Source organism: Prionailurus bengalensis, chromosome C1, assembly GCF_016509475.1.
Source record: "Prionailurus bengalensis isolate Pbe53 chromosome C1, Fcat_Pben_1.1_paternal_pri, whole genome shotgun sequence".
NCBI lineage: Eukaryota > Metazoa > Chordata > Mammalia > Carnivora > Felidae > Prionailurus > Prionailurus bengalensis.
This window is the reverse complement of record NC_057345.1, coordinates 100,124,247-100,151,995: the sequence shown is the minus strand read 5'-3', so window position 1 is coordinate 100,151,995 and position 27,749 is coordinate 100,124,247. Positions and strand designations below refer to the sequence as shown.

The 27,749-nt window shown below is 47.5% G+C and overlaps 1 protein-coding gene across 2 annotated transcripts in view; it reads left to right on the top strand.

The window, feature by feature from the left end:
• Positions 1 to 27,749, top strand: part of IGSF3 (immunoglobulin superfamily member 3) — a 93,932-nt gene that overhangs the window by 27,484 nt on the left and 38,699 nt on the right. For both annotated transcript variants that reach the window (XM_043575942.1, XM_043575941.1), the window contains exon 3: positions 26,846 to 27,223. In XM_043575942.1, the coding sequence (XP_043431877.1) occupies positions 26,846 to 27,223 (378 nt within the window). The remainder of the gene's footprint in view (positions 1 to 26,845; positions 27,224 to 27,749) is intronic.

The following is a 27,749-nucleotide window of genomic DNA, read 5'->3' as shown; positions in this document are numbered from 1 at the left end:
TGAGAGGGGGAGGCTGTGGGAAGGATGGCAGGTTGTAGTTGGCAGGTACCAACCATGTGGTGTGGCCACGAAACAAAGCTGTCTTGTCTGCACAGAAAGAAATTTGGTGTCTAGAACCAGCGTGGTGGTCTGCTTGCTCTATGCCGGTCAGACCACAGGTGGGGGATGGCATGAGGTTCTGGGTAACACGTTTGGAAGGACAGAGGCAAACCGGAGCCTGTTTAGAAGAAACAGGGGAAGATCTTGGGCTGTCCAGCCTGGAGAGGAGAAGCTTCAGAGCTTCTAGATGGCAAACTCCTTGAGCACCAAGATGGTTCCTGTGCATCTCTCGTAGCCTTAGTACCTGTTTCAGTGTCTCGTGCCTAGAATGTGCTCAGTTATTATCCACTGAATGGGTAGACGAGTGGCTGGGCTCATCCTGTGTCCAGGACCCCTGAGCTTAATTTCAGTTCAGAGTAAAGAAGAACTTTCTAACAGAGCTTCTCCATCTGGGCTGCCATCAGTGGAGATGAGCCACAGGTGTGGGGAGTCAGGCTTAGGGGGCAGTGAGACCAGGAGGCCCCAAGAATCATTCTTTACATCCCTGAGTCAGGGCTTTGTATGGAGGGAAGTAAAGGGAGTAGGTAGAAAAATCTGTGATTGCCAAGGGTGGCCAGGAACAAGTAGATTTGTAAATGAATCTGCTGGAAACTTATCAACACACCCCTCCCCCCCGCCAAACAATGCTTTTTGTAATTTCTGGTTAAAATGCCCTAATTTGAAATAACATCGAGTAGGATTTAAGTTAATAGTGTGAATCGCAGTCCCATTTGCTCAGCCTCATGGCCCAGATCGGCAGAGCCATTTGTCACAGTTGGTTTTAAAGCCAGGAAGAAAAATACTCCTGGATGCTGGCCAGGACTTCTTGTGGAGATGCTGTCTTTGGAACATGGAAGGGGTGGGTGGTGAGAAAGCTGAGGTTGGGCAGAAGGAGGGCCATGTGCCGGGAGGCAGGAGATGGGGTGCCAGTTTCCGTCCCTGGCTTGCTGGTTGACCTTGGCCGAATCCTGCAACCTCTCAGGCCTCGGTGCCTGGTGGAGAGGGGGCCCGGCAGAGCATGCCTTCTCCAGGCTAGGCCAGGGACCTTCTCGTTCTTTTATTCAGTCAACTAATATTTGGAGCTCCTCTTAGGTACCAGGCACCATTCTAGAAGCTGAGAATCCAGCGGTGCCAATACTTCTTCTAGTTTTAAGACCTCGGATGCTAAGAGTGGCCTCATCCATCCTGGAGACCAGCATTTCTTCCAGGCAGAAGTGCATGCAGACTGTTGGGAGCTCAGGAAGAGTTGTCAGCAGCCTTCCTCCTGATGCGCTTGAGGCCTGAGAGGGAGGAACCAGGGCCAACTCAGAAGTGCATGAAAATCAAGCTGTGGAGATTTGGATCGCTGAACACATGTTCCCCAGAGCACCTCTGAGAATGGAAGGAACCGTAAAGCTGGTGTAGGGAAGGTGGTCGTGGAGTGGGGCTGTCTGCAGGGCAGGGCCCCCCCTTTGCTGGAGGAGGCTGTGGGGAGGCCTCAGGTGGGCTGGTGGGTGGGGGGAGGGTGGTGAGGCACCTGTGGGGAGGCTTGTTCTTTGGAGTGGAGGTGCACTAGGAAGGGGGTTCTGGGAGAATGAGCGATTGATTCCTCCTGCAAGCATGTACCGGGTACCTGCTGCTGAAGTGCAGAGGGGCCCATAGAGATGGGTTACAGGGGGGCTGTGACTTCATCTGCCCGGAGGCTAGCAGGGCAGAGGAGTGTGGGGCGAGCTGCCCCAGGGGGCAAGGACAGCCTCGCAGCAGAGATGACAAATGGGCTGGGCCTTCAGGAGGGACTAGGAGTTGGCTGGGTGTGGGGCAGAGAAAGAGCCATTCCCGGGAAGGGCTTTGGAGTCTTCTGAGTTTGCATTCGTGTTGTGGGTGGAGGCGGAGGCCCCGTCAACAGGCTCTGGTCATTTGATTCTTGGAACGATGGGGGATATACTTCAGTGCCCAAAAAAGAGGTGGCCATCACAGTGTTCGAGGCTGAGAATTCTTTGTGCTTAAGCTGCCATAAGTGTTTTCTGGAACACTGTGGGTGTAAAACAAAAAATAGTCCTTCCTGCTCTGTGTGTGGGGAGTTGGAGGGATGAGGGCTGGGAGGTGGCTGGCGGGCCAGGTGCAGAGGGTAGCAGGTGGACGGAGGTATGGCTGCCCGAGGGGGCCACAGGAGGGGCTGAGAGTGACTGAGTCAACAGGATTTAGAGACGGTCCACACTGAGGTAGCAGAGAAGAACAGGGACCCCCCCCCCCCCTGCCAGGAAGAGAGCTGAGGAAGGCAGACATCAGTGGGGATTGTTTGGGAGGAAGTCAAGTATGGGCAGACACAATGAATTTATTTAAACACATTTCTGGAATTGGCGGCTCGACTCCAGGGCTTGGCCAGGCTCCGTGCCTCAAAACCAATGAGAAGTGGGGGCAGGGAGGAGGGGGCGCCTGGGTGGTTCAGTCGGTTGAGTGTCCAACTCTTGATCCCAGCTCGGGTCATGATCTCGTGGTTCATGGGTTCAAGCCCCACATCAGGCTCCACGTTGGCAGTGTAGAGCCTGCTTGGGATTCTCTCTGTCCCTTTCTCCCTCTCTCTCTCTCTCTCTCTCTCTGTCCCCCTCTCTCCCCTTGTCCACTTGTGTGCACATGCACTCTCTCTCTCCCTCAAATAAATAAACTTAAAAAAAAAAAAACAGCAGTTGGAACCTGAGGTGAGTTTGAGATGGGGTCTAGACCTTGGGGATTCCATTGTTTAGAGGCAGGTTATCAGTTACATAGAGCTTTTCAACCAACCACCCCTAATCTTGGTGGCTTAAAATAAGAATCCTTTTATTCTCTCTCAGGAATCCTGTAGGCCAGGACTTCAGGAAGGGTTTGGCTGGTAGTGATTCTGGCTTAGTGTCTTTGGTGAGGCTGCAGGCAGCTGTCGGCTGGGACTCCAGGAGGTGGAGCTATGGGGACCAGCCTCTCTTTCTCTTTCTGTGGACATTCTTGAGGGCTGGCATGGCTTCCTCCCAGTATGGCGGGCGTAGGGCAGTCAGGCTGCTTCCATGGGCCCCAGGGTTCCAAATGACTGTCCTGAGAGAGCCAGGTAGAAGCCTCTTGTGACCCAGCCTTGAGGTCACGAGTGTCTCTACTGCCGTAGTCATAAGCCTACCCAGATTCAAGGGGAGGAGACTCAGATCTCATCTCTCCATGGGAGTCAGGTGAGCAGAGCACATGGAACGAAGTTACCATTGTGGACAACTTTGGGAGACACTTGCTCAAGTGGGGAAATGACAGGAACACTTGAACTCCCCAATACATTACAGGCAGAGAGTTGGGGGCGCCACCTGTGGTTGGTGGGCAGCCCAAGATACTGGGCACACAGGAGAGGATGCGGCAAATGATGATGAGCCTGAGATGTTCTGGACCTGAGGACTCGGAGGGAGGGAGGGAGGGCGGGAGGGGCAGAGGGAGGTGCAGTTTGGCCAGAACCATGTGCTTTTGTTGATTAGTTGTTTTCTTCACGTGCTTGAGCCCATCCCCCCCCACCTTCCCCTTAGGGCTCTAAACGACACTTCATTAGGGGAAATTGTAAGTTATCTTAGTCTTTTTTTATTGTCTCTGGATTTTACTTTGGCATAGCATGCATTTTTATTCATTTACTTTTGAATGAGTGAATGGATGCACGTGTTTAATTTAAAAAGATGCACAAGGATGTAGATGGTGAAGATTAAGTCTGCTCCTCACCCGGTCCCCGAGAGACTACCGCCGTTGCAGTGCACGAATGAAATATTCTCCCTGCTCGTCTGGTCTGGCCCTGAGGTTCTTCCCTCGCCACTGCCTCCTCTCCAGACCCGAAGACCCAGCCACCTTCGCAAGAAGGCAGGGCCTGCGGACTCCGGGTCAAACCCAGCCTGGGGCTCTGTTCAGGTTTTTCTGAACCTGTCATTTTAGATGTTGCTTCTAATTCAAGTTGGATTCATTCCACGTTGGTTCTTTATTTCTGCTTTGTGTGGTTTCTAAGTGTTCTTTTACTCCCAAGATCCCGATTTCTGATATTTTTTGTTCTGCCAGTTCCACGTACGTTTCCCTGGTAAAGGGACGTCTGTATAGTTGGGGGAATCCACGGGCTTTGAATTTTGGTAGTACAGAATCACATAAACTTGGAGCTAAAATGGGACTGTAAGGAATGTCTTGTTGTTTTCCCTTTTTGTTTGTTTTGGTTTTATTTATTTATTGCACATAGGGAATTCAGCCCTAGAGAGGAAACTGAGAGATTGTCTAATGTAAAAAACGAAACAAAATGAAACCAAAAAAACAAAACACCTCCCACAAAAACCCCAGACCAGCTCTGCTCTACTTCCTTGGGATGGATGTCAACCTGCAGAGACCCCCGAGTCCCTGGAGCAGGTGGTGGGAAGTTCCTGATCCAGCCCTGGACAGGAACGCCTGAACCCAGGATGTTCCAAATGGCTCGAGTGTGGGGACCCTGGCGCCGTGCCCGGGCCTGGGTCGACTTCTTAGCTGGCCTTCAAAAGGACAGATTGCAGCTGGGCTCTGCGCGGTACCTGAGCGCAGCTCATAGACACCAAAGTCTGTGTCTCTGCACTGCGCAGCATCGATCTGTAGCATTCGAAGCTATTTTTTTCTCTCTGAGTGTCCACGAAATTCATTACTTTACAATGAGCCTGTCAGGGATCACCGCAGCGAAGAAGCTTTCCACTCAGGTCCCAGTGCCTCATTCTTAGCGAATTTTGCCTTAGCAAGTAAATCAAATATGCTGTAAACGCACTAATGTCACTATCCCCACCAGTGGGGATCTACAACTTTGTCAGAGCCCCTTTCTGTCTATTGCCTAGCCTGTTCCTGGTTGCGGCCCTTTACTTTTCCGGATTTGGCTGGAGGTTCTGCAGAAAGGTTTTTAACCGCAGCTCCTTTGCCCGTAAAAAGCACCCCATGCAGTGGGGCCTGTGCTTGGCTCTACGGGTATGGTGAGTTAATCCCGCCAGACAAGGGGAGCTCTAAGTTAATGAGCACAGTCTCTCTTTTCCCTCCTAGAGCATGGATTTCCTGTACAGTCCGTGCTGAGTTCCGGGAGACAGAAACATATGGCTGAAAAAGGATCGCTGAGCAGGATTAAAAATTAATCCTTCAGCGTCCACGTCCTCATTTGTTGCCTTCCAGGTTCGGTTTTCTTTCTGCCTCTGAGGACCCCTCATTCGGAGTGTTGTGTGGTCAGTTACTCCACGGTTCTCTTGAAAGCGGTTTCGGAGACGCTGTTTAAATCCTGGTGGGTATGTCGCCTTTCAATGGCAGTCTTCTGTGCCGAGGGATGCTGGCAGCCCCTGCACCCCCAACCCCGCACCTGTCCCCCGCAGCCACCCACCCGTAGCTCATCTGGCCCTACACAAAAGGCAACTGATAACTCCCCTTATCAGCACTAGATGCGTTGGAGACCTTCGGGGATGGTCAGCGTTTTCCGGTTTTGATTACCACGTAACTATTTTAAATGTGCAGCCCTAGCAAAGTGATAACCTTCACAACCATATAATCAGAGCCCTCATTAATGGGATCATTTTCTGGGTGGAACATTGGTTGTCTTTCCTCCCTTTTCTCAACCCAGCGTTCGTTGATTGAGTCGTGTGAGTCGAATCCTTGACTGCCTTCTGGGAAGGGGCTCTGCCCTTGGTGACTTCTGCTGTGTCTGGACCTTTGTGGTTAACAATGCCCATTTGGGAGCTGTGGGGTCTACAGCTGATGGAGGTTTTGAGGAGGACCGAATGCCAGGTATTTGGGAACAGTCTTGAATTAACCGTCTTCTGGCAACTTTCTCAAATGGCTCAGTGGCTTATCATGGCCTATGAGGCACCTCCCGTCTGAGTGCCTGCCATCCATCAGCTGTGTGACCGTCCTCTGCTCCCTCTGTCCTGCAGAGGGTTGTTGGAGGAGGTGATTTCGAGCTGCAGGTGGTGGGGTGGTCTGGACAGTGGGGCTCTCAGTCCAATGATGACCTCATCAGCTTCCCCACAAACCCGCTTCCTCTGTCTTCTGCACACCTACCCAGTGGCCCAGATCTGGGAGTTGCTCTGGACAGCTCCCTGGACACCCTTTCAGGCTCTTGACCACATTTCCGTGCATCTTTTCTGCCAGACTGCCTCCCTCCACCTCCTGTGATCTGCTCTACTTGGGGCCTCAGTGGCACTCTTATGGATCACCATGAGGATCCCCTGCTGGGACCCCTTTCCAGTCATTCCTGCCAGAAACGTCTTCCCAAGACATGATTCAGAATATATATTCTCTTTTTAACACCCCCTCAGTGACTCTTCATTGCTCTTGGACCAAAGCCTCTTTACCATGGCAATAAGCCCCTGCTTCATCTTGGTCTGAGCCCTCTGTGGGCCCTCCAGCTCCCTCACGCAGCTCTGTGTGGACTCAGCCTGCTCTGTGCCGAGGTCCAGGTCGTGTTGTTCCAGCCTCACCGAGCAGGAATGCCCGCTCATCCTGCTTCAAACTGGCACAGGGAAGCGCTGATCTCTGAAGCTCTCCTGACTCCCCATGGTTGGCAGGGACGGCTTGCCCTGTGTCCTCCATACGCCCTTCACAGCACTGCTGGCTCTTTGCAGCCTTCGTTTACACATCTGTCTCCACCTCCTGGACTGTGAGGGGATTTGGGTCTTGTAGTTCATCAGCCTAAAGAACACAGCGGCTGGCAAAGGAGAGGCACCATCCGTATTTGTGGAATGGATGAACAAGGAGCCCATGGTACTGGCTTGCCATCCACTGTGGCTCTTAATTTCTCCGAGCCTCCGTTTGCTCACCTCATCTCTAAAATGAGGACGGTACACTTCTCTTAGAAGACGGCTATGAAGTTAAAATGAGAACGCACTTGTGGAAAACACTAGTATGGTGCGGGTTTGGCTAATGCCAGGGATTTAGCAGGTACTCAGTCCTTATGGCCCTTTTCAGGTGACAGCCAGGGATAAAGCCTCAGTTTCAGGATAACGCATCCCATTACTGCCTTGAATCTTTTGTCTCCTTTCCGAGAGGTCTTCTGTCTTGCCCCTAATTAGGAGGGCGTGTCTGGGGAACACCTTTAGCGTCTGGGCTGGGTTTGCCACCATGGGGGCAGAGGCCTTTGAATCCTTCCTTCTTTGTGGGACCGTCGGCAAATGTTCAGAATCCCAATCCTGAAATCTCTGTTCCTCAAGGCTTCTCCAGGGCCTTTGATGGTGCGGCCGCCCTCGCTCTCAGGCTCTCAGTAGGGAACTACAAACAGCCTGTAACGCATGTCATGTCCTTGGCCCCCGGTATGTCAGAGGCAGCCTGCATGTTAATGCCGGAACTTCCGCTTTCTCGGGGACTCCTCCAGCTGGCTGTCACTCAGGTGCCTTCTTTGTACCCTGGAAGGACGCTTGTCATCAGGGCTCACGGTTTCCATTCATGCTGTGCAGGGGCATCCAGTTGGAAGAAGCAAGAGAAGAGATACGTAAGGGGGCTCGGAACAGATCAACATGGAATTGTAAGTTTAATAGCTTGGAAAATTAGGAGTTTTAGCAAAGTGACTAAATAGCTTAAAAAAAAAAATGGAGGTGAGGTCAGACCTGTTCTGCCAGACCCTTGAGCAAGCACGAAGCTCAAATAGAGGGCAGCTGATTAACCATGCGACATGTTGCACCTGCCAGGTCACCTGGCCAGCCTGGCCCTGGCTGATTTTGCCATCATAATTCGCTCTCAGCCCTTCCCTGTTTCACATCACCCCGCCACCCCTGCCCTGCACAGGCTGCCTGGCCACCCCCTCCCTCTCCCCCTCACACAACCTCAGACTCATCTGCACAAAAGCATTCACTCCTCTCCGACTCCTTTTTTGGGGGGTGAGGGGGAAAGCGGTCTGAGAATGCCTTTCCAAGTGTAATCCATGCAGAGTGTAGAATGCTTAGGGAGCACGACATGCAAAGAAAAACTGTCGCTTGTGACCCTAATGTCCTTTAGCGTTTTCCTGAAGATGAGCCCGGTTCTTTCCCCACACATACATAGCGGGATACGGGGCGTGGGGGAGTTCCTTACAAAAACACTTTCAAACCCTTTAGAGCCTTTTCCTCCTTTACTTTGTAATAGGCTTTCAACATTTTATTTAATTAATTTATTAATTTATTTAATGTTTATTTTTAAGAGAGAGAGGGACAGAGTGTGAGTGGGGGAGGGGCAGAGAGAGAGAGAGGGAGACACAGAATCCGAAGCAGGCTCCAGGCTAGGAGCCGTCAGCACAGAGCTCGATGTGGGGCTCGAACTCATGAACCGTGAGATCATGACCTGAGCCAAAGTTGGACCCTCAGCTGACTGAGCCACCCAGGTGCCCTCAGCATTTTAGGTGTTCATAATATTTCCCTATGATTTTTGATGGCTTCGTAATATTTCGCCACAGGGTAAGGGCCGTAATTTACGTAATAGAGCCTCGCTCAGTGGACCTCTCCCTGCTTCTGCAAGCGCCCCACCCCACCCCACCCCTGCTCCATGTTCTGTCCCCCTTTGGAATCCCCTCTGCTCTCTCCCAGCACAGCCCCACATACCTTCCGGGGCTATGTTCAGAAATCCCCGGGGCTGCTGCTGTCTTGTCCCTGGGCTGCTGCAGAATTAACCTTCACCTCCACGGTTCTCCTTTGTGTGTCTGTGCTCCCCAGTAAGAACAAGCAGGGGACCCGCTGCTGGCTACCTGGTGATAGTCATGCTCAAAGCATGTTCCTTGAATTAAACTGGAAAAATATGCAACCCAAGGGCTGCCCACAGAGAAGGGCAAAGTGCAAGACACGGAACCACCAGCAATGAAAGTCAAAGCTGAGAGAGGAGGAATGGCCAGGAATTATTATGATAAGGTAACAGGTGCTTGGGAAAATCCCCAGAGGCAGTGTCCATGCACTTGACTATTAATTTTTAGTTGAGTGTGGATGTTGGTGCTTTATTGGTGTGCTAGACATATTTCAGGATCCCTGGCCACTCATGCTTGAAACAGGGGGTTGCCCCCTCCCCCATGGTTCCTGCTGCCTTGTATACAACAAGGACCAAGGGGGTAGTGGTATTATGCCAAGTAATGGAATACAGAAGCCTATCTGGTCAAGTCTGGCTTGTCAATCTGGTCAAGTGTGTATCATAAATGGTCCCCAAATCCACAACTAAGCCTTTGAGGTTAGTGTCTGGGGATTTTGTACCAAGAGCCATAGTGGGATGTTGTGAGTATACAGTAATAATAGGCATATGTGAACTGAATTGTTGGAGCACAGAAACTTTGGCCAAGTAAAGGAAGCCCATCCTTGAATAGAGGAGGGCCTAGGTCACATGGGTCTCCAGTTCCAGGATTTCTAAGATCCACGACCCATACTCTTGGGTTGATTTGAACTTCCACAATATGGCTTGTCAACCCCCCTTCTTCACTCCCCCCCACCCCGACCCCGCCACTGCCACTTGAGTTAGTCGAATGGGCCCCTGTGCTCAGCTTCTTGTGATTATCTGGCTAACCTCCAAGAGGTGGCCCATGTGTGTGGGGATGGTCATGGTCAGGAGGATGGTCATCTCTGCTGCCAACCTATCTGCTTCTCTCACTGTCCCTTCCTCGCTGTGCTGCAAAGCCAGCCCTGGCTCCCAGAGAGAGCTGCCGGGAACCTCCAGAACTGAAGGTGGGTGTTCTGGGCTTTTCCTAACTTTAGAAAAGTGGAGCCTTGGAGCCTGCTGGACTCGTTGGCTCATAGGCTCATCCATCAGTAACATTTACTGAAGCGTCTACCAAGCCCCAAGCACTGAGCTCAGGGTGTGCACAGATAGCAGCTCAGATTCCTGCTAAGCGTCACAGCATGACCTCCAGAAGGCCAAGAGAATGTGGGGAGAAGACTGTGGCCTTGGGCGGAGTTGGGAGAATAGCATTAGTGGTTCGTACAAGGAGCGCACACTGAGGGGGAGCTAGAGGGGCTGCACCCAGAGTAGGAAACTGGGGAAACAGTAGGAAGCCTGAGGGCCCTCTGAAGACCACCCACTGGAAACCTGTGTGTTCTTGGCAACTGGATATCCCCCATTTCTCACCTCTGTGTCTCCATGGCCTTGGCGTCGGGAGAGAACAGGGTGGGGGGACATTGTGTCGAGGGACACGGCACAGCCTCCTGAAGCCCATAGCCATGGGTACCGGTTCACATCCAGGACTTGGTCTTATTCCTGATGCACTGGACAAGCCCCTCAAGGCTTCTGCATCAGAGAGGTAACATCCTAATGCTGCCTGAAGGAACCCTTGTGGCGTTTTTTCAGGAAATATGTGGGCTTAGCTTCCTCCTCCTCCTGGGGCCACGAGAGCATCAAGGGGGACATGGAAGCCTGCCAGCTTCTAGGAGGAAGAGCCAGGTGACAGGGCGTGATGGGAACCAAGGAGGTGTCTTTCTGTTCCTCGTGTGGGACGGTGGTAGTGGCCAGTAAAGAGACTGTTTGGAGATCAGCACATACCTCTCAATCAGCCTGAGAACTTGGAGAAACTGGGGCATCTCAGGTCCAGAAAGGCCCCCTAAAATAGTGTCAGCAGCAACAGTTATGAAATGCATGCTTGTGAGAAGGAGCAGGCCTTTGCTGGCCCCAAGTGAGGGTTCTTTTGCTGGAACGCACGTGAAGTTTGTGGTTCCGAGGCCACCAGACTTGACCGGGGAGCTGTGCTGTGAGGTGGCCTCTTACTAAAAAGAAATCAGCCTGACGCTGATGACCACAGTCCACCCGTTTCTGTTATCCTTGAAACCGGATGGAAGGAAACAGTGGTCAGTAGGTACTAGGGTAATTACAGGGAAAGCATTTACAGGCAAGTAATCTGATTCCATTTTTAATTTTTTTTTTCTCCTCCAGAAAACAGAAGGCAAATACTGTTACTTACGTTCAGTTATAAGCATTTTCCGTTGGATATGCTGCCTTGAGTCCCGGTGGAGTTGGGAAAAGGGTCTGTTACCTGTGCCGTGGGTATGATTGGGTCAGGGCAGGCTGCATAGCTCTCCTGTCTCCTTTCCAGATGCCGTTTCCATGCTGTGCCATCCTTAGGATGGGGGTGAGGGGGCCACAGGTGAGGAGTATGAGAGGGTGGGTGGGACTCGGGGGCATCAGCCCTACCTTTTCTGGGAGTGGAGGGTCATGGTGAGGGCTGAGTGACAGGAGAGGGGGGCTGAGGAAGAAGAGGGAGGTCTGGTCCTTGGGACTGGTCCTGGGGCCAAGCTTGTCATGGGGCGAAAGAGTCATGGACGTCTTGGTCCATGACTTGGACCACGAATTGCTCTGGTCTTCCCTGTGGGTTAAATGGTTAAGGAGAGAGAAGCTGGAGGGGTGTACAAATTCGGGCAAGGAAAAGGCAAAGAGGTAGTGTTCCTAGACAGAGAACAGGTTTTGAATTCAAGTTCAGCTGCTTGATGCTCGAAAATCAATACTTGAGAGGCAAGTGAGGGCGGGAGAGGAAAGCTTGCTTTATTCAGGAAGCTGGAAACCTGCGAGGGTGGTGGACTCACGTCTCAAAGACCATCTTCCACCACAGCCAGGCAAAGCTGGAGTGGTTTAAAGGGGAAGTCAGAGGAAAAGGGGGGGGGGTGTTCCGTGCAGGAGAAACAGGTGCCCTGGCAGGTAGTCCTAGGTGGACATGACCCTGGACAGATGTGCTGGCATCAGCCACAGCTGTTTTCCATTGTGGTCAGACCTTATCTTCTGGGAAAGTCGGGTCCTTCACTCGTCAAGGCCAGTGATCTGCAAAATCTCAAGAGAAGTAGGTTAGTTCAGCTCCAAACCAAGGGACTTAAGTCAGTGAGCAAGGAGCACATATCCCTTAGGACCGGTTGGAGTGCTATTATAGTAGGAGGCATGTGGAAAGAGAAGGGCATGTTGGTTATAGCAAAAAAAGAAAGAAAGAAAGAAAGAAAGAAAGAAAGAAAGAAAGAAAGAAAGAAAGAAAGAAAGAAAGAAAGAAAGAAAGAAAGAAAAGGAAGGAAGGAAGGAAGGAAGGAAGGAAGGAAGGAAGGAAGGAAGGAAGGAAGGAAGAAAGAAAGAAATTAAGCTAATATCCATCAATAAGGGAATAAATAAAATGTGGTGTAATTCCAGGAGGGGGTACTATACACCTATATAAAAGGAAGGAGCTAGAATTATGTTTAATGTCGAAAACATTGAGGACAAAACCAAGGAATGTGTCTGTATGGAACCAAAGTGTTTATATGAAAAAGTGGTGACTGATACTGTATATTTTCAATGATTATATATACATAGATATATATCTGTATGTGAATGGATTTTATAAAAGAGTCTGGAGTGATATATCATCCCTAAATCATGCCGATCTCTGGGGAAATGGTGGGGGGAAGCAGGATGACAGCTGGTAGTTGGAAGAGATTGAAGGCTTATAATATTTTCATTAAAAATGGTTTAAATATTCTAACTGAAGTAAATATTTGGATGTTTCAAGCATTTTTGAAGTCACAGTTCAGTCTTCTAAGGTGGCATCTTCAAGTTCAGTAATGAGAAAGGAGGCAGCAGCTTGGGAGCAAGGACCCAGCCCCGGGGCTCGCTCACCCAAGCCCTAACGCAGACAGCGAAGCAGCCTTGTCATGACTCAGCAGTGCACGTATCATGGAGGTCAAGGTCGGTTTGGGGTGAAGGGAATCGTCGTGTTTGCCGTCTTTGCTGGTCCTGTAGCTGGTAGTCACACCTTCTTAGAAGTGGCATCAATAATTTAACATTAATTAATCATCATCTTTGGACGAGCTCTATTTTAGGTACCACTGGGGATTTAAACCAAAAAAAAAAAAAAAAAAGGAGAAGAAGGAAAGAGGGAAAAAATACCCTGAGTGGTATTTTTGTCCTTGAACTTAAAACCAGGCCAGGCCCTCATCTTGTCTCACTTGACTGAATTTGGTCTCCCTGCTTCTAGTCCTGCCCTCTGCTCTGTCCTCTACCTGTCACCAGAGTAATGACTCAAAAACACAACTCTGATCTGTGACCTTCCCTTTCTTCCACTAGCCTCTTTTTCCACTTCTCCTGTCCCAGAGGACAGGTTTGACTTTATTAACATGCCTTTCAGTGCCCTTTCCCACTTGGCACTCATGGACCCTTCAGCCATGTGACAAGAGCCCTTGGCAAACTTCTTGCTGGTCCTAGAATACACTAGAGTGTTTTTAGTGTGGCGTGAACTTTCCCTCCCATCCTTCAGGACCCAACTCAAATACCCCTACTTCCACGAAGTCTTTTTGGACCTACTCTCTCCTTCTGAGGGCTCTTAACCTTGTACTTTGCCCCTCACTGACGTCACATCCTGTTGTATAACAACGATCAGTTATGCGTATTTCCTCTGGGATTGTCAAGTTAGCATAAAGCTGTATCTGATTAATCTCTCTCTGACCTGGTACCCTTCATCTAATAGGTACTCAAAAAATGGTTGAAAGTGTAGTGTATGTCCCAGTTGTCTTTGCCATGTAACTGATTACTCCAAAGCTCAGTTGCTGAAAACAACTATTTATTCTCACGGAGTCTGTGGGTCAAGAATTTGGGCGGGCATGGCAGGAATGGCTTCTCTGTGTTCCCCAGTGTCTAAGGTCTCAGCTGGGAAGATTCCAAGGCCAGGAGGCTGCTTGCAGCTGAGGAATCATAGGAGGGCTTGGCAGTGGTGCTGGCTGTGGATGGCAAGGTCTTTCGGGCTCTGGACAGGAGCACCCTACCCATGTGCCTTGGGCTTCCTCACAGCATGGCAGCCGAAATTCTTACACAGTGGCACGGACACTAGGTAGCAGAGCAGAAGCTGCATCACTGTTTATGACCTTACTCTGACATTCACAGGGTCACAAGCCCATCCAGGTTCAAAGGGCAGGGAATTAAGCTCCATCTCCGATGGCATGGTCACATTGAAGAAGAGCTCATGGGACAGGAGATTTTTTTTTTTTTTAATGTTTACTTCTTTATTTTTGAGAAAGAGAGAGAGAGAGCAAGTGCGAGCGCGAGCGTGAGTGAGCAGGGGAGGGGCAGGGAAAGAGGGAGACATAGAATCCGAAGCAGGCTCCAGGCTCTGAGCTGTCAACACAGAGCCCAATGTGGGGCTTGAACCCGTGAGATCATGACCTGAACTGAAGTCAGACGTTCAACCAACTGAGCCACCCAGGCACACCCCCCTTTGTTTTTAATGTTTATTTATTTTTGAGAGAGAGAGAGAGCATGAACAGGGGAGGGGCAGAGAGAGAGGGAGACACAGAATCTGAAGCAGGCTCCAGGCTCCGAGCTGTCAACACAGAGCCCAATGTGGGGCTCGAACTCATGAACTGTGAGATCATGACCTGAGCCGAAGTCAGGTGCCCAAAGTTCTTACTTTTTTTTTTTAAAGTTTATTTATTTTGAGCGGCGGAGGGCCAAAGAGCAAGGGAGAGAGAGAGAAACCTAAGCAGGCTCCATGCTGTCAACGCAGAGCCCGATGCAGGGCTCAGTCTCACAAACCATGAAATCATGACCTGAGCCAAAATCAAGAGCTCATGACCTGAGCCGAAGTCGGACGCTCAACCAACTGAGCCACCCAGGTGCCCAGGACAGGAGATATTGTTAAGTGGTGTTTGGAAAACACACCTTTCTGCCCTGGGAGAAATTAGTTCCATAGCTAGAGCTAATATCATTTATCACTGGGGCTACTCCTGCACTGTTGGCTTCATGCCTATTGAGCACTTATTATGGGCCATGTACTAAGAGTTTTAAAGGGGGAACTCACTTAATCCTTCAACAATGTGGTGAAGATTGTATCTTTTTACAAATGAGGATACTGAGGCACAGAGAGGTTAAGTAACCAGCTAATGCTGTGAGAGGTCAAGGAGGGAGAAAATTCTGAATTAGATCCTTCAGGTCTGTTCCGGGTTGTGGCACCACACATAGCACATAGGAGCCCGTGGCTGTCTCAGGGAACATTTTTGATGGTACTAAGGTGTTTGTGCCTATGGTCTTGGGAAGCTAAGCACACGGCCGTCCTGGTTCTGTGGCTTCCCTGTGGGTATGGGGGTCTGTGTGTGCGCGCCCACACCTTGGTTAGGGCGCCTGGAGTGGGTGGTGACATTGACCTAGTAGGACCTTCTTTGTGAAGGTGCTTTTCGTGATGCACCTTTCATGGGTGTCTCCAGCCTGACTTCATTGACCGGCTTCCCCCACCGCTTGCCTGGGGCTCTGTGTCTGTAAAGTGAAGTCACTAGTAAGAGTATAGACTTCATAGAGTTGCTGTGAACATTGACATTAGTTAATACACATAAGGCACTTGAACAGACTTTGTACCTCATCCAGCAAGTGCTGGCTCTTGTTGGCAAGGGCCAAGCTTTGTGTCTGTCCCCTCGTCCAGAAGGAGATCACATGGAGGTTCTTTAAGCTCACGCCACTGTTGTCCTCCCTAGGCTGAAGGCTAAAAAGTGGGGATGCCCAGACCTTGTCCATTCCTGGAGTGGCCTTCCTGACTGTTCTCTCCCAGGCGCTTGTGTTCGTGAAGCTTTTATGCAGCCTCTGCTCCACGGAGGGTCTGTTTGGCATTTTAAACTTGAGATTCCCCATCATAGTCTTTAGGGCCAGGTTGGCAAGAAAACCCAGTGGTTTATCCTCACTTATCACTGATGTTTACCTGGCACATTCAGCATGAGCCACAGACTGAGAAAAGTATTAGTCATGTTCGTGGTCTTGGAGAAGGTGACTGAACCTTGAAGGGCATCTCCTCATCTGGTAAATGTGGCTCTAATGACTTTGACCTTTCGTAGCGTGAGGATTAAATGAGATGATGGATGCAGAAGAGTTAGGGTAGTGTCTGGCACACTAAAGTGCTGATCACTATCATCATTTATCTTCATTTTAAAGCAAAACATACTTGCTTATTTAAAATAATGGGAGAGGCGCTTGGGTGGCTCAGGCGGCTAGGCGTCCGACTTCAGCTCAGGTCATGATCTCGCAATTCACAAGTTTGAGCCCCGTGTTGGGCTCTGTGCTGACAGCTCGGAGCCTGGACCTTACTTTGAATTCTGTGTCTTCCTCTCTTTCTGCCCTCCCCCACTCATGCTCCATTTCTCCCTCAAAAATAAACATTTAAAAAAATTAAAAAATAATAAAATAATGGGAAAATAAAAGAAGAGAAAGGGAAAGTCACCCGTATTCTCACCACTCAAAGATTCAGCCTAGCATCATTATGTTTTCTTCGGTTTTTCTAGGTAGATTTTTTTTTTAAACATAATTTTACTACATATGCAATTTCGCATTTTTAACCAAAAGTTGAACATCAGTGCTCCTTTTATGCGCTCATACTTCCAAAGATTTTTCCTCTGTTTAGATGATCTCATGTGGGTAGAAAGAAAGGGGACTCTTGAAATATTTGTTTGGTGGCTTTCGCAATATTATTTGATCTCTGGGGTTGCCTGTGAGATCACTGGATGGTACATTACATGATTCCCATTTTATGGATACGGAAACATACTAGCATGGTGGAATTTGTCCCGGCTGGGTGCTGAGTGAGCTCTGATGACTGGAGAGGCCACACTGGAAGAGCAGGTGTGGAATGGTGAGCTAGATCCTTTGTCACCTTGACATGCTCAGTCATGCTTCTTAAACATAGCCGTTGGGTCCCGTGCCTAGCGATGTGGCTTCACTGAACCCCGGCATATTCTAAAAAATGCATGAGAAGCTAGTTTTCGCGGGCACAGTGACCCCTCCTTGTCACTAACTCCTGAGTCATACTGCCCCTAGCTAGGTTCATCTAGGACTTAGTACAGAGGAAGAAGTGAGAGCATCCTTGGACATGTAGTATCTTGAAAAGCTAGCTAAGCGATGCCATGCATTTGTTTATGTGACTGGAGACTGTCACAACTAAATCTAAAAGGACATGGCCTGTCCTAATGACCATGGACTGTCTAAAGCAATATTCTTAATCTTTTTTTCTGGGTGTTGAATCGCTTTCAGAATCTTAAAATTTATGGACCCTTTTTCCAGAAAACACATACACGGGCACAGGACACAGTTTTCATTAAATGTAGGACTCACAGGTGTCAATATTAGTCATATACTGGTACAAAACAGATTACCCCAGAACTTAAGGCTTAAAACAACAGTAAGTTCTTCTCAGTTTTATTGTAAACCTAAAATTGTTCTTAAAAAAAATGTAGTCTTCCAAAAAAGGATTTTGATCGGAGAAGCTATGTGCGCTCTGTGAAAGCAGTAATTATGGCAGTTGTCGATAAAATTCTTAAAATGATACAAAAAGTCAACAAACAACACACACACACACAAACAGTAAACGTTATCTCATACAGTTTCAGAGCATCTTAACTGGGTGGCTCTCACTCTGTGCCCCCCCCCCCCCCGGGGGGTGGTTGAGGCTGCAGTCATCTTGGCTGGCCTTGAAGACCCACTTCCCGTGTGGCTCAGTTAAATGCTGGTTCTTGGAAGGAGGCCTCAGGTAGATCTGCCCAGAAGGCTGCTTTGATGTCCTCATGACATGGTGTATGTGATCCCAGAGAGCAAGGCAGAAACCCTGTTGACTATGGCCTAGCCCTGGAAGTCAAACTCCATTATTTCTGCATTTCCTATTGGTTGCACAGGTCAGCTCTAATGAGTGCATAGGGTAAGGTATGGAGGGTGACCTCTGGTCCTCTCCATGTGCGTCACCGTCCCTGCACATTGACCTGGAGGTTTTCCTAACCCTGTCATTTAGAGTTTCTATATGGGGGTTTCATTGCATGGGCATGGTTGATTAAATCATTGGTCGTTGGTGTTTGAGCTCACTCTAGTACCTATCTCTTCCTGGAGTTTGGGGGGTGGGGTTGAAATTTTCAACCCTTTAAGGAAGGCCAGCTCCACTCTTGAAAGTGTCTACAGGCCCACCTTGAATCATTAGCATAACCCCTTAGGGGAAAAAGGGGCTCTTTATGAATGACAAAACACGTTACTATCACTCAAGAAATTCCAAGGGTTTTCAAAGCTCTGAGCCACATACCAGGGACAAAGACCAAATACATATTTTCTATTATACCGTGTTAGTCAATAAAGAAGAAATTTTATACAGCAATCATACCTTATTTTTATTTTTGGTTAAAATTTTTTTTCCTATGTCTATAACTAGAACATACTCTTTGCAGAGGATGGAGGTTGGGAGGGAGTAAAATGTAAAGAAGAAAATAAAAATCACTTGCCATCCTATTACCCAGTATTTTCTCTTAAACTTTTTTAGGTTTACAACAAAATTGAAAGGAAGATGCAGAAGTTTCCCATATGCCCCTGCCTCCGCACACAATGGCATCATGCATTATCAACATCACTTGTCAGAGTGGTACATTTGTTACCAGGGATGTACCTGTACTGACACATCATCATCACCTGAAGCCCATAGTTTACCCTGTGGTTCGTTCTTCTTGTAGTACATTCTGTGGGTTTGGATAAATGTATAATAAAATGTGCCCATCATTACAATATCATACAAAGTATTTTCACTGCCCTAAAATTCTCTGTGCTCTGCCTGTTCGTCTCCCCACCCTCTGCAACCACTGGTCTTTTTATCACCTCTATGGTTTTGCCTTTTCTAGAATGCCATATAGTTGGATTCTTATAAAGCCTTTTTTTAATTGGTTTCTGTCATTTAATACTATGTATTTAAAGTTCCTTCGTGTCTTTTCATGGTTTGAAAGCTCATTTCTTTTTAATGCTGAATAGTATTCTGTTGTCTGCGTGTACCACAGTTTATCTGTTTGCCTACTGAAGGACATCTTGACTGCTTCCAACTTTTGACAATTAGGAATAAAGCCGGTATAAACATTCATGAGCCGGTGTTTGTATAAACGAACGTTTTCAGCACCTTTGGGTAATGCCATGGAGCACAAGTGCTGGCTCATAGGGTAAGGGTATGCTTAGTTTTGTTAGAAACCCCCACTGTCTTCCAGTATGGCTATATTATTTTGCATTCCCACTAGCTATGAGAGTTCCTCCAGCCCTCCATCCTTGCCAGCGTTTGGTGTTGGTCATTGTTCCAGATTTTGGCCACTCTTACAGGTGTGTGATGGTATCTTTTTGTTGTTTTCATTTATATTTCCCTGCGGATATGAGATGTGGAGCATCCTTTTATATGCTTACTTGCCAACTGATATCTTCTTTGGTGAGGTGTCTGTTAAGGTCTCTAGCCCCTTTTTTAATCCGTTGTTTTTTGTTTTTTGTTCTTATTTTTGAGTTTTAAGAGTTCATTGTATGTTTTGGGTAACAGTCTTTTATCAGATGTGTCTTTTGCAAATATTTTTTCCCAGCCAGCAACTTGTCTTCTAATTCTCTTGATTTTGTCTTTCACAGAACAGAAGTTTAATTTTGATGAAGCTTAGCTTATCAATTATTTCTTTCATGGATCATACCCTTGGTGTTGTATCTAAAAAGGTGTCACCGTACCCAAGTTAATCTAGCCTTCCTCCTATGTTATATTCTAGGAATTTTATAGTTTTGCAGTTTACATTTTGATCTGTGATTTGTTTTTAGTTAGTTTCTGTGAAGGGTATAAGGCCTGTGTCTAGATTATTATTATTTTTTTGCATGTGATGTTACGGTTGTGTGAGCCCCATTTGCTCAAGACACTGCCTTTGCTCTATTGGATCGCCTTTGCCCCTTTGTAAGATCACTTCACTGTATTTATGGGAGTCTCCTTCTGTGGTCTCTGTTTTGATCCATTGATCTATTTGTCCATTCTTTCTCCATTACCGTGCTGTTTCATTACTGTGGCTTTACAGTAAGTCATTTTTTAAAATTTTTTTTAATGTTTACTTATTTTTGAAAGAGAGAGAGAGAGAGAGAGCACAAGTGGGGGAGGAGCAGAGAGAGAGGGAGACACAGAATCTAAAGCAGGCTCCAGGCTCTGAGCTGTCAGCACAGAGCCCAATGCGGGGCTCGAACTCACAAACCCTGAGATCATGAGCCGAAGCCGGATGCTCAACCGACTGAGCCACCCAGGCGCCCCTATAGTAAGTCTTAAGGTTGGGTAGTTTCAGTCCTTCAACTCTGTTCTTCTCTTTCAATACAGTGTTGGCTGTTCTGGATCTCTTGCTTCTCTGTATAAAATTTAGAATCAGGTTGTTGGTATATACAAAATAACTTGCTGCGATTTTGATTGGGATTGCATTGGACCTATAGATAAAAGTTGGGAAGAACTGACACCTTGACAATATTGAGTCTTTTTATCCAAGAACGTTGAGTTTTTTTCCATTTATTTAGTTCTTTGATTTAGTTCTTTGATTTTATTTAGTTCTTTACCATTTTGTTAGATTTCTACCTACTTCATTTTGGGGCAGTACTAATGTATATGATATTATTTTCAATTTCAAATTCCTCTGTTCATTGTTGGTATATGGAAGGCAATTGACCTTTGTATATTAACCTTATATCCTGCAGTATTGTTGTCATCATTTATTTGTTCTAGGGTTTTGTTTTGTTTGCTTTTTTGTTAATTCCCTTAGATTTTTTTTTATATAGACAATCGTGTCATCTGCAAACAAAGACAGTTTTTTTCTCTTCCTTCCTAATTTGTATATCTTGTATTTCCTTTACTTGCCTTATTGCATTAGCAAGGACTTGATAATATTGAAGAGAAGTATGATATTGAAAAGAAGTTGTAAGAAGGAAGATCCTTGCATTGTACTTGATCTTAGTGGGGAAGCTTTGAGTCTCTCACCATTAGGTCTGATGTTAGCTATAGGATTTTTGTAGATATTCTTTATCAAGTTGGAAAAACCCCCCCGTATTCCTAGTTTACTGAGTTTTTATAATGAGTGGTGTTTGGATTTTGTCAAATGCTTTTCCTCCTTCTATTGATACGATCATGTGATTTTTCTTTTTAGCCCATTGATGTGCTAGATTACATGAATTGGTTTTCAAATATTGAATCAGCCTTGCATATCTGGGATAAGTCCCACATGGTCTTGGTATATAATTCTTTCTGTAAATCATTGAGTTTGATTTGCTAATATTTTGGAGGATTTTTGCATCTGTGTTCATAAGAGGTATTGACCTGTACTTTTCTTAGAATGCCTGTGTCTAGTGAGTATTAGGGTAGTGCTGGCCCCATAGAATGAGTTAGGAAGTATTCCATCTGTCTATTTTCTGAAAGAGATTATAGAGAGTTGTTATACTTTTTCCCTTAAATGTTCAATAGAATTTACCAGTGAATAAATTTACCATTTATTTTTATTTATCTAGGCCTGGTGCTTTCTGCTTTGGAAGGTTATTAATTATTGATTCAATTTCTTTAAGTATAGGTGTATTGAAATCATCTATTCCTTGTTTGAATTTTCACAGATGGTGTCTTTCAAGGAATTGATCCATTTCACCTAGGTTATCAAATTTGTAGGCACAGAATTGTTCATAGGATTCCTTTATTATCCTTTTAATTTTCACAGACTCTGTAGTGATGTCTTTTCTTTCACTTTTGATATTAGTAATTGGTGTCCTTTCTCTTTTTTCTTCGTTAGTCTGGCTAGGGGCTTATTGATTTTATTGATCTATTCAAAGAACCAGCTTTTGATTTTGTCGATTTTTCTCTATTGATTTCCTGTTTTCTTTTTAAAAAAAAATTGTTTTTCAATGTTTATTTATTTTTGGGACAGAGAGAGACAGAGCATGAATGGGGGAGGGGCAAAGAGAGAGGGAGACACAGAATCGGAAACAGGCTCCAGGCTCCGAGCCATCAGCCCAGAGCCCAGCGCGGGGCTCGAACTCACGGATCGCGAGATCGTGGCCTGGCTGAAGTCGGACGCTTAACCGACTGCACCACCCAGGCGCCCCATTGATTTCCTGTTTTCAATATCATTGATTTCTCCTCTGATTCTTGTGATTTCTTCTGCTTACTTTGGACTTCATTTGCTTTTCATTTTCTATTTTCCTAAGGAGGAAATTTACATTACTGATTTGAGATCTCTCTTCTTTTTGGGGCACCTGGGTGGCTCGGTTGAGCATCCGACTTCGGTTCAGGTCATGATCTCACGGTTCGTGGATTTGAACCCCACGTTGGGCTCTGTGCTGACCACTTGCTCGGAGCCTGGAGCCTGGAGCTTTGAATTCTGTCTCCTCTCTCTGCCCCTCCCCTGCTCCCACTCTGTCTCACTCTGTCTCTCAAAAATAAATAAATGTGTAAAAAAAAAAAATTAAACCAAGATCTTTCTTCTTTTCTAATACATGCATTCAATACTATAAAATTTCCCTTGAAGCACTGTTTTCCCTGAATATCACACATTTTGATAAGCTGTGCTTTCATCTTCATTTGATTCAAAATACTGTACTTTTAAATATCTCTTGAGATTTCTCCTGTGACCCAGGTATTCTCTAGAAGTGTGTTGTTTGATATCCACAGTTCAGGATTTTCCAATTATTTTTCTGTTATTGATTTCTAGCTTAATACCATTGTGGTCTGCTAGCAGACAGTGTATGATTTCTAATCTTTTCAATTTGTTAAGGTGTGTTTTATGGCCCAGAATGTGGTCTGTTTTGGTGAATGTTCCATGTGAGCTTGAGAAGAATGTGTATTCTGCTGTTGTTGGATGAAGCGGTCAATAGTCGTCCATTATATTCAGTTGATTGATGGTGTTGAGTTCAGCTATGTCTTTACTGATTCTCGGCTTGTTAGGTCTGTCTATTTCTGACGGAGGTGTACTGAAGACACCAGCTATGATAGCAAATTCATCTGTTTCTCCTTACAGTTCTGTTCAGTTTTTGCCTCATCTAGTATGTTGTTGTTATGTGCATCCATGTGAAGAACTGGTATGTCTTCGTGGAGAACTATGTAATGTCCTTCATCAGCAGCGATAACTTTCTGTACTTTGAAATCTGCTCTGTCTGAAATTAATGTCGCGACTCCCGCTTTCCTTTGGTTAGTGTTCACGTGGTGTGTTTTCCTCCATCCGTTTACTTTTAATCTACACGCATCCGTGTATCTAGAGTGGATTTCTTGTAGATAAGATGTAGTTGGGTTGTTTTTAGATCCACCCTAACAATCCCTGTCTTTTGGTTGGCACATTTAGACCAGCGATTGACATTCGAAGTGATTACTGATATGGTTGGGTTAGTATATACCACATTGCGTCACTGTTTTGCATTTGTTGTCCTTGCTCTTTGTTTTTGTTTTTGTCTTCTACGCTTTTTCTGCTTTTGGTGCAGTTGTATATAATACTTTTCAGTTCTATATAATACTGTGAATACTTGTTCTTTTGTTTTAAATTACATAAGTGATATTTGCTTGTTGCAGAGGAATTCAAAAAGTATAGGAATGTCTAAAGGAAAAAAAAAATTAATTAAAAAAAAAAGGTGATCCCTGCCCAGGAGGAGTCTTCTGTTGTAGGCTTAGAGGGAAGATGGGAGGGGCCATGAGGTTAGGGGATGCCTGAGCCCCAGGTAGGGGACCTGGTTCTCTTTGAGGTCTCAGAAAGTGAGGGGCAGTGCTAGAGAAGGAACTATGGAGGGGGAACTATGGAGGGAATAAGACTGAGGAAAATAAGGTAATTTTTACTTCTATGTTAGGGTCCATTCCCTAAGAACGGCATTATTTTCAGGGGTCAAAAGCCCTTTGGGGGCAGGAAGGAAATTAAGGAGGTGACGAAAACATGGGTGCAGCTGAATGTGTGTGACTCAAGTACAATCCAAAGTTTACTTATTTGTTTGTTTGGCAGTGCTGCTTATAACCTGCTTCTGGCTTGGACAAGTTGTTCTGACCCCGCTGCCCTGGCTCCTTAATGCCACTTAATACTGTTTGCTTTTCAGGGGGTGGTGTGTACTATCCAAGGACCAAGCACTTTGGGAAGGTCTGTGGGTTGGATGCGGGCTGGGGGCTGAGTAAGCTCAGCACTGCCTCACAATAGCCAGTATCTGACGGGCCTCCCGTCCACCCAGTCACTAGGGAAGAGTGAAACTTTCTTGACCCAAATCGATATGGAGTGTTTGCAGAAGGAAGGAGCTGAAAGCCAGAGAGCTTGAACGTTAGGACATGTTTTCTCATTTGGACACCTGGTTGCCACTATGTGGAGACACCCGGGAGGAGCAGTTCCTGACCCTGCCATGCACTGGGCATTTTAGAAATGCGAATGCCCAGTTCCCTCAGGTGGGGTCCAGACCCTGCTATTTTGTAAAGCTCCCTGGTGACAGTACCGTAGAGCAAGGTTGAGAAGTAGCGTCTTCAAGGAAGAAGCTGGCTCCCGACCTGCCTCCAGCCTTCTTTGCAGCGGGCGGCGACGAGTGGCGGTGGCTGTTGGTTAACAGAACGCTGAAGTGCAAAGAGACCTAAATGTTATGACTATAGTTACATTGTTTTCAGAGTTCTGCGTTTCTAGAGAACTGCAAACATTTGATTTAAATGTCACCATATAGATATTTTAAGTTGTCATAAAAAGAGTACACATAGTCAAAATGTTATACACCACATTTTAACAGACTGAAAATAACTAATGAGCTGTCTTCTCAATGACTTTCGATATCGTAATCAATGCTGTCAAGCAGAATGGATCGGGTAAATTCACACACCACCATGATCTGTTGATTCGGTTCCCACCCTTCATTTTTTCAGTTCCCACTTTCTGGTGCTGAAGCCAAGATGAGGTTCTGGGCAAGATTTCGTTTGGGGGAAAAGGTTCTCCGTGAATTACGGTTCATAAGCCACGGGTCTTGCCTTGCGGGGTCTGTTTTAAAGTCTGTCATCTTGTCGATTAGATCAGCTTGCTTTGAGGCACAAGCCCTGCCCCCCCTCCCCCTGCAAGCTGCGCCCCCGGACTGGGCTTAGAGCTGCGTCCTGCTAGTACTTGAGCTGTACCGGCTGTTCACCAGCTGGACCCCCATCAGATAGGTTTACGCTGGGGGCAGCTGCGATTCCTTTCTAGAGGGGGAGAGGGAAGGTTTCACGGAGAGGAAGTGCGCTGCAGCTGTGGGTGGCCCAGAGATGCTGCCATTGTCAAGGGGCCATTGGAATGTCCTTGGGTGATCCCTGGCCAAACCCTGAGGATCCAGAGCTACAGAACGTTCCAGCCAGAAAGGGTTAGCTAGCGGCTCTTTACTGAGGAGTATTTGTGGGCTGGACTGTGTATCGGGGGCTTTGCACATGTTCTCTTACTCAGTCTTTTCAATAGCTCTGGGAGGCACACGTTATTATTCCCTTCTTCCAGATGAGGAAACTGAAGCTTGGGAAGGTTAAGTTACTTATCCAGAGTCACAGCTAGGAAGTGACAAAGTCAGCATTGGCACATGTGCTAGTCTACTCCCAGGCCTTCTTAGAAATCATTTTAGGGGCACCTGGGTGGCTCAGTCGGTTAAGCGTCCGGCATCAGCTCAGGTCAGGATCTCACGGTCTGGGGCGCCTAAGTGGCTCACATCGGGCTCTGTGCTGACAGCTCTCAGAGCCTGGAGCCTGCTTCGTGGATTCTGTGTCTCTCTCTCTGCCCCTCCCTCATTCACACTCTGTCTGTCCGTCTCTCTCAAAAGTAAATAAACATTTAAAAAATAATATTGTGGTTGAAGAGATTCAGGTCTAGAAAGGAGAAGCAACTTGTCCAAGATGACACATCCTGCTCCAATTCCTGGCAGAGCTGTGGCTAGAACTCACCTGCCTCGCTGCTGTGCCCGGCTGCTGCTGCTTCAGGGAAGGAAGCCCAAAGGCATGTGCCCCCTCCCACCTGCTCAGTGGCTCAGGCAGGATCAGCGTTAGGCTGGCATGGAATGAGAAGTGAAACTCACCATATTTCCTCACCCCTGAGTCTACTGGGGAGACCGTGTTAAGAAAAACATGGAGGATGGGGCGCCTGGGTGGCGCAGTCGGTTAAGCGTCCGACTTCAACCAGGTCACGATCTCGCGGTCCGTGAGTTCGAGCCCCGCGTCAGGCTCTGGGCTGATGGCTCGGAGCCTGGAGCCTGTTTCCGATTCTGTGTCTCCCTCTCTCTCTGCCCCTCCCCCGTTCATGCTCTGTCTCTCTCTGTCCCAAAAATAAATAAACGTTGAAAAAAAAAATTAAAAAAAAAAAAAAAAAAAAAAAAGAAAAACATGGAGGAGGCAGAGGGGACCCCAGAGAAGCATATCCCAGGTGGAAGGCAGGGGGACTGGTGGGGAATCAGAGCCACCATACTAAGGGCAAGCTTGCTTCCTTGTTACGGGTCTGCACTGTCAGCCCCCCATCACCTGCCATTGGCAACGTGTGGGCATCTGGGCAGCAGGGATCCGCTTCAGCCCTGCACATTCACACTCAGGGGCACTCACTCGACTTAAAGCTGCTGCAGCCTGCGGGAGCTCAGCTCTGCCCCCATTCAAGGAGGGTAGAGGAGGTAAGTCACACTCCTCCACGTGGTGTCCCGGGAGTAGCCACATTTGAAAACCTAGGCTGCAGCTCCAAAGAAAGGGCACCGGGACTCCTCCCTGCCTGCAGGCCCAGATTGCAAGACGGTTGCTTTTATTTGTTTTCATCTGACTGTGTGCCAGGGATTCAACTTTTCCTGCTCGTTTTATTAAAAACTTTATAAACAGCGTTAATAAATAGATATAAAACCGCCACACAGATGACAAACAGAGGGACTAAATGAAACTCCCAGGGGTCAGCCGTTGAATAAGTAACAGAACCACGACTTTGCGCGATCCGATTTCCATATATGCAAATTAGGGACAGAGCTTTACCACCGAGTGTTTTAATTAATATTTATAAATCACAGAGCGCCTCCGAAAGGGCCAGTAAGCTATTTATATTATCATGTCATACAAACAACAAAGCCTTTGGAGATTGCTGCCTGCGCTGCATCTTGGTCTGAGGAGTAAGCGAGCCTGTGTGTGTGTCCCCCACAGGTATAGTGCTGGCACAGCGGCATGTTGCCGTCCAGGAAGGACCCCTGTACCGCACGGAGGGCTCCCACATCACCATCTGGTGCAACGTGAGTGGCTACCAGGGGCCTTCTGAGCAGAACTTCCAGTGGTCCATTTACCTGCCGTCCGCCCCGGAGCGCGAGGTCCAGATCGTCAGCACCGTGGACTCTTCCTTCCCTTATGCCATCTATACCCAGCGCGTCCGTGGGGGGAAGATCTACGTGGAGAGGGTCCAGGGGAACTCGGCCTTGTTGCACATCACCGATCTCCAGGCCCGGGATGCCGGGGAGTACGAGTGCCACACGCCCAACACGGATGAGCGGTACTTTGGGAGTTACAGTGCCAAGATGAACCTAGTAGGTAAGGAGGTGATGTTTCCCGTGGCCGGTGTCCCACCCGAGCAGGTCCACTCGGGCCGCTGTAACAAAATACCGCAGACTGGGTGGCTTCAGCAACAGGCATTTACTTCTCACGGTTCTGGAGGCTGCGAGTCCAAGATCCAAGTGCCGGCACGGTCGGTTCTGGGCGGGGGAGGCCCTCTTCTGGGTTGCCGACTTCTGACTTCTCATTGTCTGCTCCCGTGGCAGAAAGGGAATGAGAGAGCTCACAGGTCCCTTTCCAAGGGCACTAATCCCATACATGAGGGTTCCACCTTCCTGACTTAATCACCCCCCACAGAGGCCTCACCTCCAGACACCACTGTGTGTGGGACCCACTGGGATTTACCATGTGGATTTGGGGGGGGAGGGGAGGAAATAAACGTGGAGTCCATAACACCGAGTCGCTTCTTTAATAGTGCAACTGTATTTCACTTGAAAAAAAAACCCAAAAGACCAAAGTTCCCCACACATTTGAGTGGTTAACACCTAGCATGAGTGAACAAAGG